This window comes from Dama dama, chromosome 11 (assembly GCF_033118175.1).
Source record: "Dama dama isolate Ldn47 chromosome 11, ASM3311817v1, whole genome shotgun sequence".
Classification (NCBI taxonomy): Eukaryota; Metazoa; Chordata; class Mammalia; order Artiodactyla; family Cervidae; genus Dama; species Dama dama.
The window spans coordinates 44,618,216-44,632,194 of record NC_083691.1 but is presented as its reverse complement, the minus strand read 5'-3'; the positions used below and the strand labels follow the sequence as shown (position 1 = coordinate 44,632,194).

At 40.0% G+C, this 13,979-nt stretch overlaps 1 protein-coding gene across 1 annotated transcript in view; it reads left to right on the top strand.

Annotated features, from left to right (window-relative positions):
* The window catches only part of COMMD1 (copper metabolism domain containing 1), a 181,312-nt gene extending 167,704 nt beyond the window's left edge, over positions 1 to 13,608 (top strand). Inside the window, exon 3 of the mRNA XM_061155217.1 lies at positions 13,385 to 13,608. Within this exon, the coding sequence (XP_061011200.1) occupies positions 13,385 to 13,492 (108 nt within the window). The 3' untranslated portion in view covers positions 13,493 to 13,608. The remainder of the gene's footprint in view (positions 1 to 13,384) is intronic.
* The last annotated feature ends 371 nt before the right edge of the window (positions 13,609 to 13,979 follow it).

Below are 13,979 nucleotides of genomic sequence, written 5' to 3'. Positions count from 1 at the left end.
GGCTTGGACTCTGAAGCCAGACTTGGGTTTTTTAAAAACTGGTTCTACCACTTATTACCTGTGTGGTCTTAAGCAAGTTGTTCATCTTTCCTTATCTGTAAAATGGGGTAAAATTCTCACCAATGTGAAATAATACATGTAAAGCACTTAGTGTCATACCTGGCATTTTGCATGTCTTCGACAAATATTAGCTATTGTTAGTTATCACTGCTATTAATATTATCATTAGTGTCATTTCTAATGACATTTCTTGCATTTGCTTATGTCTTCAGATTTGTCATACTTTTCCCACAATCTCTTCTACTTCTGCCTTCCAGGCTGACTTCTTTTTAATTGAGGCATTTCATTTCTCTAGGCATTTCATTTTCCCCCAAGGTTCAGAGTTGATCCTCAAACCCCCCTCAAAGTTTTCTATTCCTTCCACTACTTCCAAAACCTGCTGAATGAATGGTGACAAAAAAAGAAATTCTTTTTCTTCACCAGTTAGGACCTGACTGCCTGTTCTGTCTTTTACGAAGGACTGAATTTATAATCCTAGTTTCTGAAACTGTGGGCAGTAATAAGTAAATGAGGCCTTACTTTCTTTTCCTCAATAAATTGGATTAGAAGTATATCAAAACTCATAAAATCCATTGCATTCTCTGATGAAATCTTCTTCCAAATATAGCTGAAAAGATCTGATTTGGGATTAGATGGACAAGGTCTGTCCCTTCTAGTTCAAAGTACCTTTCTTCTGGCTTGGCTTCTTCCTAGTAACAGGGCATTTCTAAGGGTCAGATGAGGTAGATCGTGCGTGGGAAATGGCTTTCTAAACTGTAAACACCATGGTGATGGGAGGGGTGACTATTATGTATGAACAAAGGCCCCAGCAACCTAAGTGATGCCAGGATTCAACCTCGACAATAAAGATGCAATCTCCTGTCTTTCTGCTAGCTCCAGAAGTTCACAGTAAACTCTTTGAGCTAGAGAGGCTAGTGACTAACTTCGTTCAGTGACTGCAAGGCCTGTCTTCTTCCCTCATCCTCATATTCTCTGACAGAATGTTGTGTCAGATTCCAAATCAGTCTTTAGGGCTGGACTTTGGAACACAGAATGGCAGCAAAGTACTAAATAGGGACTGGGAGTGAGGATTAGAAAAGATTTCTTTGGTGCCATTTTCCAACCCTCATCCTGGCAGCCCTTATTGATTAAATGACATTTCAAAATCAAGTTCAGTAAGGATGAGGCCAGAGATGGCTTCTGCCACACTGGGCTGGCAGACCTGAGCAGTCAGAAGATAGCTTTTGTGTGTGTGCGTGTGTCTTTCTTATTTCTGGACTACTAGAAATTCTTTTCTGTAAAGTATGAATAGCAAGTCTAGACTCGTATGAGCTTATCATCATCATCATAACCGCAAACACTTAGGTGATGCCTGATAACACAGTGCACTCCAAGCATTGAGGATTATTATGAAATGAATTGTGTCCCCCACAAATTCAAATCTTGGAATGACAGTTCCAGCCTACAGTGCCTCAGAATGTTACTGTATTTGGAGTTGGTTAGAAGCCCAACAAAATTAGTCCCCACTCTCCACAGCCTTGCCGGGGGCGGGGGATAAAAAAAACCACATCCCAAACTCTTTCTCCCCAAATCAGTGTTTTCTGAATTCAAAAGTTCCTTTATTCTTCATCATTTCATCCTTTGCCCTCCTTGCCTAGCTTTACTTGCTTCCTCTAAATGGAAGGGAAATGCTGCTTTCTAACTATGCCTATTTCTGCTTAATCATGCTGTCATGAATGACTTAGAAGAAACCACACTGAGGAAGCTGGGAATAGATAGGTGCTGCTGTTGGCAGAAAAATGGAACTGGGCTCTAATTGGACATCTTCTAGTTGTCTTCCTCCTGCCAAGGAGTTTGTCATTCATTGTTTCACTCTTGTCTTTTTATTGGCTGTATTAAGGTGTTTCTCCCATCATAATCTCTAAGTTATCAAGAGCCCCTTAGAAAGCAAGCACCATTGCATACTTTGTTCCTGCCTAATTAATGGTATTGCCTAAACAAACTACTCTTGATGAGGTGTTTTTTTAAATCTTCTCTATTCCTTTCATGTAAATATATTTTAGTTTGTTTGTCAAAGTTGTTTGCAAATGAGTTTGCTCTGGAAGGTACCTCATCAGGAATGATGAGAGGCCCAAATTTGAACTGCAAAGTAAAATTAACACTCTGTTTCTCATGTGCTGAAGAGTTTTGTCATTTGGTTTCTCTAAGATTTAAGTGAAATTTCTCCTTCCCTCAGTGTGATTTCCTTTTCAGCTGTTTCACAGTTGATCCTCTGGTCCTTTGTCCTTTGTCACATGAGAACTAGTTCTAGTTAGCCAAAACTCTGTATTATTTCCTGAAGATCAAACAAGAGCACCTAATAATAGTTTTTTACCAAAATATATTTCAGCCACAGTATTTCAAAATACAGAAAATCTTAACAGCTAAGTATTAAATCCTGCTGAAAATGAAGTTATAAAATGAAGGAGAGCACAGTGTTTTGTAGAAATCAGCCAATAATCTCATTGTATTGAGCTTTTAGTATCTATATAACTTGGTTCTGTTGATTTTTAATATTTATTTGTGATTGGTTTATAACATTCATTTTATTTCTGTCATACATCAGCTTGAATCAGCTGTAGGTGTCCGTATGTCCCCTCCCTCTTGAATCTCCCTCCCGCCTCCCACCCATCCCCACCCCTCTGGTCATCACAGAGCCCTCTTTTGAGTTCCCCCGAGTCATGCAGCAGATTGATTTTCTTTTGTTGGGTGTTTCTAAAATACTAAGTGTTGTTTAGTATTTATGTAGATCAGTACAAAATTGGGTCTGTCTAATTAGTTCCCAGTCTAATCTGTAAATGTACACTAATCAGGTTTGAAAGAGTCCAAATTGAGGGTCAAATGTAGGTGTCAGTTGGCAGTGGGTTGAATCAAAGAGCTGGGAATTTCAGGCTTCATGTAAGTGAGGCTAGTTTTTGGATTTCTTTTGTTTTTAGTGGTAAAATGAAGATTGATGTACCTTTACCTTTCACTGTACACTGATGGAGGCTTCCCAAGGTGGGTCAGTGAAGAATCCGCCTGCCAGTGCAGGAGATGCAGGTTTGATCCCTGGGTCAGGAAGATCCCTTGGAGGAGGAAATGGAAACCCCCTCTAGTATTCTAGCCTGTAAAAAACCCATGGACAGAGGGGTTTTTAGCCTCTGTTTTTAGGTTTTTAGGTTTTAGGTTTTTAGGTTTTTAGCCTACCCCTGGCAGGCTGTAGTCCGTAGAGTCATAAAGGAGTTGGATGTGACTGAGCACAAGCACATACACTGATGGTGAGCAGATAAGTGTCAAATTGCTCAGAAATCTTGGGGGAAGATGAATAATGATAGTCTTGGTTTAGCAGTACAGAGTTTGGCCAATGAAAGAACCTCTCATTCTTGTAAGGTCAAAACTATTTTCTCCCTTTCAGAAACAAGTCAGATTGCCTGGGCCAAAATACATGCTCCGTTTGACCACACATTGGCAGGACAGTCCAGTTTTCTTCTAGGTCATAAGTCTAGATTTTTTTCCAGCTAAGAAATCTACAACCAAAAGAATTTTAGGGTCCTATTCTTGGTATACTCCTACCTTCTCTCTTAGAAATTCAAACAGCTTTAAGTGGACAGTGTTCTTGGAATCTCATTGCCTTTTTGGGTCACAGGCCCTGAGCTTGCAGATGAAAATGAAAGCATCCCAGGTGTTTGTGTGTGTGTATAAATTCAGCCTTTGGTTTTCATTGTGATTATCTTGCTAATACCTCCTATAAAAATTCACTATGTTTTCCTGGTGATCAGGTGATTAGAAAGGCATGGAGAGTGTGTCTCTAGGGTAAGACCAGCTTAAGATCCTTCATCTGTGGATCTGTGCATCTGATATGGGTTATGTGATAAGGAGAAGGATTTGCTTCTGGTATTTTCCTACTTTTATGTTTCATGCCCTACCTATTTGTCCCACTTTCCGCAGTTCCTCTTAATGGTAGGTACCATGTATTTTAAGGCAGGCTACTTGGGTTCATTCTTCCTGGAGGAAAATAAATCTCCCAATTTAAGTGATAGAAAGGTGTAAGTGACTTTTTTGTATTACCTCTCCTGGAAGTCTTTCTGTTTTAAAGACATTAAGCTGAGAACAGTAGTCCTGGTTACTAAAATAAAGGAAATATTTGCGATAAGAAGATCTTTCTGGCTTAAATTACAACCTTATGAGTATAATTTTCCAAAGTAGTTATGTGAAGTCACAGAGTTCCTTCTAATAGCTCTAATATCCATTTCTAAAAAACCTTCTGCAGAGCTGCTATGATTTGGTCGTATTAACCAGTTTCAGTTTCACTTCCTTTTCCCATTTTGTAGAAATGCTTAAAAGATGGCCCCCAAAAGGAGGAGGAAGTCAAGCAGCAGAGACCCAGATAATCAGTTTCTGAATAATGAAGATCTGATGTTATTTTATTTAAAAATTGTGCCACTTTATGTAAAACCCATGTGCACTATTTGAAAAGCTGAAATTAGGTGCCTTAGATTTGTTTAGCAGTAGCTTACATCGGTGGTAGATCTGAAACTCCCTGGATACCTGATGTCTCTTTTCTTTCTTGAGTTTCTAGTTAACTGATTAAAAATTCATGTTTTCTGATAAAATTTATCTTTTAATGTAATAAGAATTTGTGAGAGTGCAGACTTTTTAATTTTTAAGCACTTTAAACTCCTGTTGTCAAGTCATCCTCACAGAAATCCTTTGAAATGCCTGAATAATATCATCAGAAAACTCAGTAATTAAAAAAAAAAAACAACTCAGTAATTGTTAGCCAGTGATGGTTAATGCTTTTATACTACGCTGAGAATACTCTCTCCTCTTCTAGGAGACCAAGGGAGCATAGGTAAATACTTCCTGTAGAAGCTGCTCTGGTTCTGAAACTACCGTATCTTAGTCCCATATTTGATCTTAGCACATGGTGACATCTATTGAGTTTTAGGGTAAATCATTTTAATTTAGTTGCTCTGTCATTAAGTTTCAGTCTTAGCTTCCAAAAGAGTCTGATTTTAGTCTTCTGATCTTCAGTAGAATAATTTGCTTTGTGATTTATAGCATAATGTTTTTCCCTTTTGGAAAATTGCTAAAGCATGCTTTTTACACAGTAAATGTAGGACTTGTCAGCTATTATATTTGAAATGGGGATTTCCTCAGGATTAAAAATGGCCTGAGTAAGGACCATTGGTTATATTAATAAGATGTATTGCTAAAAACCTGTGTTGAAAGATTAAAAAACATTATAAATCACAAGTGTTCTTTTGGAAAGTATTGTTTTAAGCTACTGCCTAAGCTATCCATTGCTTTAGATTTAGGGTATAATGACAAGTTGTAAAGATGACATTAGTCTGGTATCAAGACCTTTGATGCAGATTCTTAATGGAATGTCACCTTGCACAGTTGTTACTACTGTTGTTGTTTTTCTTCTTTTTTTAATATCAAAGTGCTATAAAATTTAATATCAAATTATAATAGAAAAAAATTAAATACTGATGCTGGTTCATACTGTCATTTATCACTTAGAGGGCAGCCTTTCTACCAAGTTTAGGCAGGATAAAAATTCTTGCCCTGCTCGTCTTTGGAGTTTGTATTTGGTGGTTATGTACTTTCACAGTCTGAAGAAAATCATCTTAATGTCTATACTGAAGTAGTGATTAAGGCCAGAAAGTAAAGTGGGAGATAAAGAAATGATACCCACACATAGAAAATACTGGAAATAGCAAAGGAGAAGGAGTTGGGAGTTGGGGAATAAATATCCTGACCTCTCTCTTCTCTTGTCAAAACCCAACTGTAAACCAGAGAACGAGAGAGTGACACAATCTTAGGGAACTTGGAACAAGGCAGAGAAAGGTGGGGAATGGTATGAAAGTGATCTCGGCGAGGCAGTAGTGAGCCGTGGAATGACACCAGATCTTAATTCCCTGCCCAGGAATTGAACCTGGGTAGCCTGGATGAGAACCAGGAATCCTGGCCACCAGACCAGCAAGGGCTAGAGGCTAGAAGTTATTTTCCCCTGGATCTTTGCCCCCATTTATCACGAGAGCAGAAACTGTAAATGTAGGTACAATGTTGATTATTAGAGACACAGCACTAGTGGGAGAGCATATAGAGAAGTAGTTTTTTTGAGTTAAGACAGAAACAAGGCAGAGATGCACACCAGAGAGGACGGGTGTGGGTGTTCCCCTTAGTGAGGAGGAGCTCAGTAAAGAGGCGATTAAGCTACTTATGTAGGTCAGTTCTTCCGTTCTTTGTCTTCCTTCGGGCCAGTTATCTGGTTTCTTTTTCCACACCTGACCTACCCTGGGATCCTTCCCTGGGTTGTGCATGCACCTCTCAGCCAAGATGAATCTCAAAGTGAAGGTTTCTGGGAGTTCAGTTCAGTTCAGTCGCTCAGTCGTGTCCAACTCTTTGCGACCCCATGAATTACAGCACGCCAGGCCTCCCTGTCCATCACCAACTCCCAGAGTTTATTCAAACCCATGTCCATCGAGTCAATGATGCCATGCAATCATCTCTTCCTCTGTTGTCCCCTTCTCCTCCTGCCCCCAATCCCTCCAGCATCAGGGTCTTTTCCAATGAGTCAACTCTTTGCATGAGGTGGCCAAAGTACTGGAGTTTCAGCTTCAGCATCAGTCCTTCCAATGAACACCCAGGACTGATCTTCTTTAGGATGGACTGGCTGGATCTCCTTGCAGTCCAAGGGACTCTCAAGAGTCTTCTCCAACACCATAGTTCAAAAGCATCAATTTTTCGGTGCTCAGCTTTCTTCACAGTCCAACTCTCACATCCATACATGACCACTGGAAAAACCATAGTCTTGACCAGATGGACCTTTGTTGGTAAAGTAATGTCTCTGTTTTTTAATATGCTACCTAGGTTGGTCATAACTTTCCTTCCAAGGAGTAAGCGTCTTTTAATTTCATGGCTGCAGTCACCATCTGCAGTGATTTTGGAGCCCCCAAAAATAAAGTTTTTCTGCTGTTTCCACTGTTTCCCCATCTATTTCCCATGAAGTGATGGAACCAGAAGCCATGATCTTAGTTTTCTGAATGTTAAGCTTTAGGCCAGCTTTTTTCACTCTCCTCTTTCACTTTCATCAAGAGGCTCTTTAGTTCATCTTCACTTTCTGCCATAAGGGTGGTGTTATCTGCATATCTGAGGTTATTGATATTTCTCCCGCCAATCTTGATTCCAGCTTGTGCTTCTTCCAGCCCAGTGTTTATGATGTACTCTGCATATAAGTTAAATAAGCAGGGTGACAATATACAGCCTTGATGTACCCCTTTACCTATTTGGAACCAGTCTGTTGTTCCATGTCCAGTTCTAAGTCTTTCTTCCTGACCTGCATACAGGTTTCTCAAGAGGCAGGTCAGGTGGTCTGGTATTCCCATCTCTTTCAGAATTTTCCGGTTTATTGTGATCCACACAGTCAAAGGCTTTGGCGTAGTCAAGAAGCAAGACCAATTATGTATGGCCTGGCTTTATCTCTTGAGTTTTGACTCAAGGAGCCTTTCTGTTCCTGTGTAGTGTCTCCTTTGTCCCAAAAGAGGGGGAAGTAGAGATCCCTTAATCCTTTACTCAAACAGGGTTTTGCCCCTCTTTGTCCTTGCCATGACTATGACCTTAGTAAGATGTTTACAAGAAACAAACCCTGGCTATTTACCTGGCTATTTACATTTCAGAGAGCAAACAGGAGGCTGATTGTAAATGACTTACTTAACTGGAGCCCACCTATTTCTTGTCTCAAGAAATGGTAACAGTTGTTAAGTATCCAGCCAGAAGCCCACTTCTTTGTGTCCAGTGAAATATAAACAGGAGGCCAGTTTTAAATGTCTAACCTGGAGCCCATCTATCTCCTACATCAAAAGGACAAGTGGAGAATAATCAGCACAGTTTTCAGAGAGCTATAAAATTTAATTTTGGATAAGTGGTTCCTTTTGAAGTAACTTGGAGGATTCTTTCCTACAAAGAAGCTATTTCCAGGTCTCCTGAAGGAGTTGGGAGCAATATTGGTATAATTCTGAGAAAGCCGCAGAAAGTATGGGAATGCGTGGTAAACACAGATTTACCTATGAAGCTGTTTTAAACTTCTCTCGTGGGCAGTATTCAAAGCCCTGGCTATTTTATTTATTATCTAATTCCTCTTCAAGACGCCATTGCAAATTTTGACCTTTGCCAAATGTTGTCTCTCTTTCCAGAAGACTCAGAGTGGCAGAGCTGCAGCTCAGAGGATTAATTTCAGTTTAGGAAAGGACAACCTAAACAGAGGGATAGGCTTCATGGTAAAACTTTGTGCTCAGCTACGAGTCTCTGTGTCAGTAAATGCAGCCAAAAGAAAAACTGGGGAATAGCTTTATGAAAACTGGTCGCCAAATGTGGCCTTCTGAATTAGTATTGGTTAGCGGGATCTTAGGGAGAAGGCAATGGAAACCCACTCAAGTGTTCTTGCCTGGAGAATCCCAGGGACGGCGGAGCCTGGTGGGCTGCCGTCTATGGGGTCGCACAGAGTCAGACACGACTGAAGCGACTTAGCAGCAGCAGCAGCAGCGGGATCTTAAGGCACCCTTTCCCAGTTTCATCCTCCATTGTCAAAATTTGGAACATGTTAGAATTTGCCAAAGTTGTATTATAATGTTAAATATGACCAATAAATTGGGATAGATCTTTGTGGAAACTTGCACAGGAAGTAATATAGAAGATATAGGCTATAAGATTTCTATTTTGTCTTATGTTGAATTTATTCTAAATGGTTCCACTTAGATTTTTAATAGGGCATGGCAGCCCAATCCAGTATTCTTGCCTGGATAATCCCATGGACAGAGGAGCCTGGTGGGCTATAGTCCTTAGGGTCGCAAGGAGTCAGACACGACTGAAGCGAATGAGCACACAGGTTTTAAATAAGTCACTTTTTGTCATTATAGTATTGTTTTGCCAAAGAATTCATCAGGGTATGCTGCTGGACCTAGATAAAAAGGTCTTTTAAATGATAGTACAAACAAAAAGGTTATTTAGTATGTAGATGGAGAAACCAAACACTTGCTTAATAACAGCCTTTAATTATTATATAAACAAATAATCAGTTATATTCTCTGACCTTGCTGGGAAATGAGTTTAAGCTAAAACAGTAAAGATTTAGGCTTGACACATAAGAGTTCCCTGAAAAAAGAATAGTTATCTGGGAAAGGAGTTTCTTAGGAACATGTAAGATGTCCTTTTCTAGATGTCATTAAAAGCTAGCTTGGTTTTTTTTGTTGTTGTTGTTAGTTTGGAGAGAGTATCCCCTCAAGGATCTCTTGTTAGGATTTTTGACTTTTTTAGCTTTTGTACTTGGAAAGAATATTTGAATAGGTTACCTTTGCTTTCTTTTCTAATTTGGAATAGAACCCCTGTGTTTAATACATTGCTGTACTCGTGATCAGAGTACATATTCTTAATGATGCACCTGCTTATATACCTGCTAACCATTAACCCTTGAACTGCAAGGAGATCAAACCAGTCAATCCTATAAATCAGTCCTGAATATTCATTGGAAGGACGGATGCTGAAGCTGAAACTCCAATACTTTGGCCACCTATTGCAAAGAACTGACTCATTGGAAAATACCCTGATGATGGGAAAGATGGAAGGCGGGAGTAGAAGGGGACGACAGAGGATGAGATGGTTGGGTGGCATCACTGACTCGATGGGCATGAGTTTGAGTAAACTCTGGGAGTTGGTGATGGACAGGGAAGCCTGGCGTGCTGCGGTCCATGGGGTCACAAAGAGTCGGACACAACTGAGTGACTGAACTGAACTGAACCATTTTCTAACTCTTATCTGATGATGTATCTACACTCTACTAAGAAGCAGGTTCCACATTTGATTCAGATACTTAAATACAGAAATTTAGTCTTATCATCTTTCATTATTATGACTAGTTAGGCCCAGATCAAGATGGATGACTTTGAGGAAAAAATCAACGGTTTCCAATTGCTCTTTTACTTCCTGCATCTGGTGAAAAGCATCACCTGCATTTCTAAAGGTATTTTTCAAGTGCTTTAGATGTGTTTTATGCAAGGCACCCCAGACAAATGCAAAATTTGGACGAAGCTCCATTTGATAAGTCCCAGTTGAAAGGCTCCTGATTTCCTGATAAAATATTTTGGTAGCATAACTAGACGAAGTTAGGCCTTGTTAATGCAGTTTCAAGTAAACTGTTTCTTCAAGAGTCATGTATGGTTATAGGTGTCTTTTTAAGACTGTTAGTCTGCATTGTTTCCAGGGGAGAGAGGTGAAGTTTGAGGGTGCATGGGAAATATTTGTTTAACTTTGGACTCTGGTTAGCCTGCTTCTTCTCTCTGGTATTTGATTTCCCTTAAAAGTGAACTAAATTTCATGAATACTTAGAAGTCCAATCAAAGATCACTTGAATACTGAAAATTACAGCAAATAAATGATCTTTAGTCAGAAAACATCCTGGCTATTTATTAAACTTTGTTTAGGTTTTCCTGTCTCTAGGAACATTGTCCTTGATAAGCTCTTCCCTTATAAATGGAAAATCAGGTGATTTATTATTGTAGCAGGCTTTATCTCACTGAGGTGAAACATGGGTTACATCATCTCTTCTCCCAGTTCCTAAATGTGTATGTTGGACTCTGGTAATTATTAGTTCCTAGACCATTGTTTCAAAAGACCAAATATTTTTAAATGTTTTAAAGTCAGGCTAAAGATCTGACATGGACAATGGACTGGTTCAAAATTGGGACAGGAGTACGTCAAGGCTGTATCTTGTCACCCTGCTTATTTAACTTCTATGCAGAATACATTGTGGGAAGTGCTGGGCTGGATGAATGACAAGCTGAAATCAAGATTGCTGGGAGAAATATCAACAACCTCAGATATGCAGATGATACCCCTCTAATGGCAGAAAGTGAAGAGGAACTAAAGAACCTCTTGATGAGAGTGAAAGAGGAAAGTGAAAAGGCTGGCTTGAAACTCAACATTCAAAAAACTAAGATCATAGCATCTGGTCCCATCACTTCATGGCAAATAGAAGGGGAAAAAGTGGAAACAGTGACAGGTTTTTTTTTTCTTGGGCTCTAAAATCACCGTGGACGGTGACTATGGCCATGTAATTAAAAGACACTTGCTCCTTGGAAGGAAAGCTATGACAAAACCTAGATAGCATATTGAAAAGCAGAGACATCACTTTGCTGACAAAAGTCTGTATAGTCAAAGCTATAACCATTAGTAATGTTTAGATATGAGAGTTGAACCATAAAGAAGACTGAGCACCCCAAAATTGATGCTTTAGAATTGTGGTTTTGGAGAAGACTCTTGAGAGTCCTTTGGTCAGTAACAGGATCAAACCAGTCAATCCTAAAGGAAATCAACCTTGAACATCCATTGGAAGGACTGATTGTGTAGCTGAAGCTCTAATACTTTGGCCACCTGATGCGTAGAGCAACTCATTGGAAAAGCCCCTGATACTAGGAAAGATTGACGGCAGAAAGAGAAGGGAGTGGCAATGGATGAGATAGTTAGATAGCATCACCGACTCAATGGACATGAGTTTGAGCAAACTCTGGGAGACAGTGGAGGACAGAGGAGCCTGGCATGCTGCAGTCTGTGGGGTTACAAGGAGTCAGACATGACTTGGCGACTGAACAAAAACAATAAAGTTCTCATAACACTGAATGAAGAATAAGAGGCTTTCAAATCTGAGACCTGTCCTTACATTAGCCAAGTGAAGTACCTAATTTGTCATACATCTGCTTTTATTTCCAAAAGGAGATAACCCTGCCTGTAGCTCAAACACAGGGAGCATCTTTCTTGTTCTTTAAATTCAACTAAATGAAAACCTGGCAGTTTCTAAGCTCACATATGAGACTATACCCCTTTCCTATTTAAATACATGTTTGAGGAAAAGTTCCTTGTAGCTAAGGAAAGCTGCCTTTCCTCCCTTTGAAAAACTCTCATCCTTCTTTCCCTCTGTACTTGTTTCTCCTGGGGGATATTCAGTGCCATCAATATGGACACAGCACAGCTGCTCACCAACAGCAAAGGCACTTTACAAACTTAAATCCTGAGGGTTCTTCTAGCTGATGACAGAGTGAATCCCTCTCTTTGAAGGGAGGGATCCCTGCCACTTTGGACAGGGTTGGGAAATGCCATTTATTGAGAAAAGAAAATATAAAGAAAAGAACATTGACCTGGTGGCTATGCCATCAACAAACAGAAGGATAATAGGCATGTCATTTAACATGCCTGAGGCCTCAATTCTTTACCTAAAAAACAAGGTAGCTGGTTTATATGGTCTCTAAAAATTCATACTGCTGTAAAATTATATGGTTACTGTTCTTGAGGACCTTGAATATGGTCACTCAGAATCATACTTTCCCCTTGTCTCTGAAGTCAAAGTGGACCTAGAATTTGTCCAGTGTACATGAAACTTCTGTCACCACACTTCAAAGTGTCACCACACTTTTCTTTAATATCTACCTAACTTAGCGTAGATGATCCTAACAATGATTAAAAGGAATGTGTCTGAGGGAATCTTGGGAGAATTGGCTTGCAGCAAGTGGAAAGGCCTCAGAAATGTTTAAGACTGTTTTCAAGATCTGGTTATCTTTCAGTTATCTGGTTGATGTTTCCCAAGCGACTTGTTCACAGCTTGTCATAATTTCTAATATAACTGCTAAATCTAAGCGTGCAATTCCCAGGCAAACAGAGAGTCAAGCCAAATCCTCTTTCCATTGTTTTTATTACAGGGTGCTATGGAGACTGCATGGACTTTGGAGTCAGCCAGAGCAGGGAGTTCACAATCTGACTCTGCCTTTTTCTGATTTTGTGGTACATGTTAACCTCCCCGTGTCCCAGAGTCTTCATCTATAAAACAGCAATATTTAAGTTGTTTGGTTGCTCAGTCATGTTCAACTCTGCAACCCCATGGACTGTAGCCCACCAGGCTCTTCTGTCCATCGAATTTCCCAGGCAAAAATGGAGTGGGTTGCCATTTCCTACTCCAGGGGATCTTCCCGACCCAGGGATTGAACCCACATATCCTGCATTGACAGGCTGGTTCTTTACCACTGAGCCACCAGGGAAACTCAATACTTAAGTACTTACTTTAAAAATTATTTTGTATCTCTCTTTAGCATTTATGAAATATCTCATAGAGGTAGTTTCATTCAGGGGATTGTGTAGGTAAAATATCATTTAGGTTTTGAGGCCTAAGTCAGGCTTGCTGGGTAGAGGGCCTGGCCTTTGAAGATAGGTCATACCAGATCCAGAGCTTTGGATAGTTTTGGGGATCTTGTCTAAAATATCCTTTTATGTTTTCCAGGAATCTGAATTTCTGTGTTTGGAATTTGATGAGCTCAAGGTCAATCAAGTCCTGAAGAAGCTCTCAGAGGTAGAAGAAAGTATCAGCACACTGATGCAACCAGCCTAGCTGAAGATGGAGTTGTTGAAGCAGAGGTGTTCATGATCCCTCCCCAGAGGCCTGCTTTTTTTAAAAAAGAAAAATCTTATTCCCCCAATAGTATTAAATCCTCAAGTTCAAATCTTGCCTGCCTCTGCTTGCTGTGATTTCTCTGTCTCCCTTTCAGTTACTCTTACAGTCGATCTACTGCAGAAGTCCTTATCCTTCAGCACACAGAGGCACTCATAAGAGCATTTTTAAAAAGGCCTTAAGGACCCTATCCTCAGAGACTTGAATCCCCCCTCAGACTGGGGTGGGATCAACTTTAGAAACCTTTGCTATGGTGGGTTATTCCTGGGTAGGATTATAGAAAGTTGTACATGATCAAGCATGTAAGAATTTTTAAAAAGGGAGGAAACATTTTACTCATGCAAATACAGGCTGACCAAATGTGGCCTGAACTGAGGCCTGAAGGAGACTGCCTTCCCTAGAAGAGGTTTACTGACCTTAGTAAGAC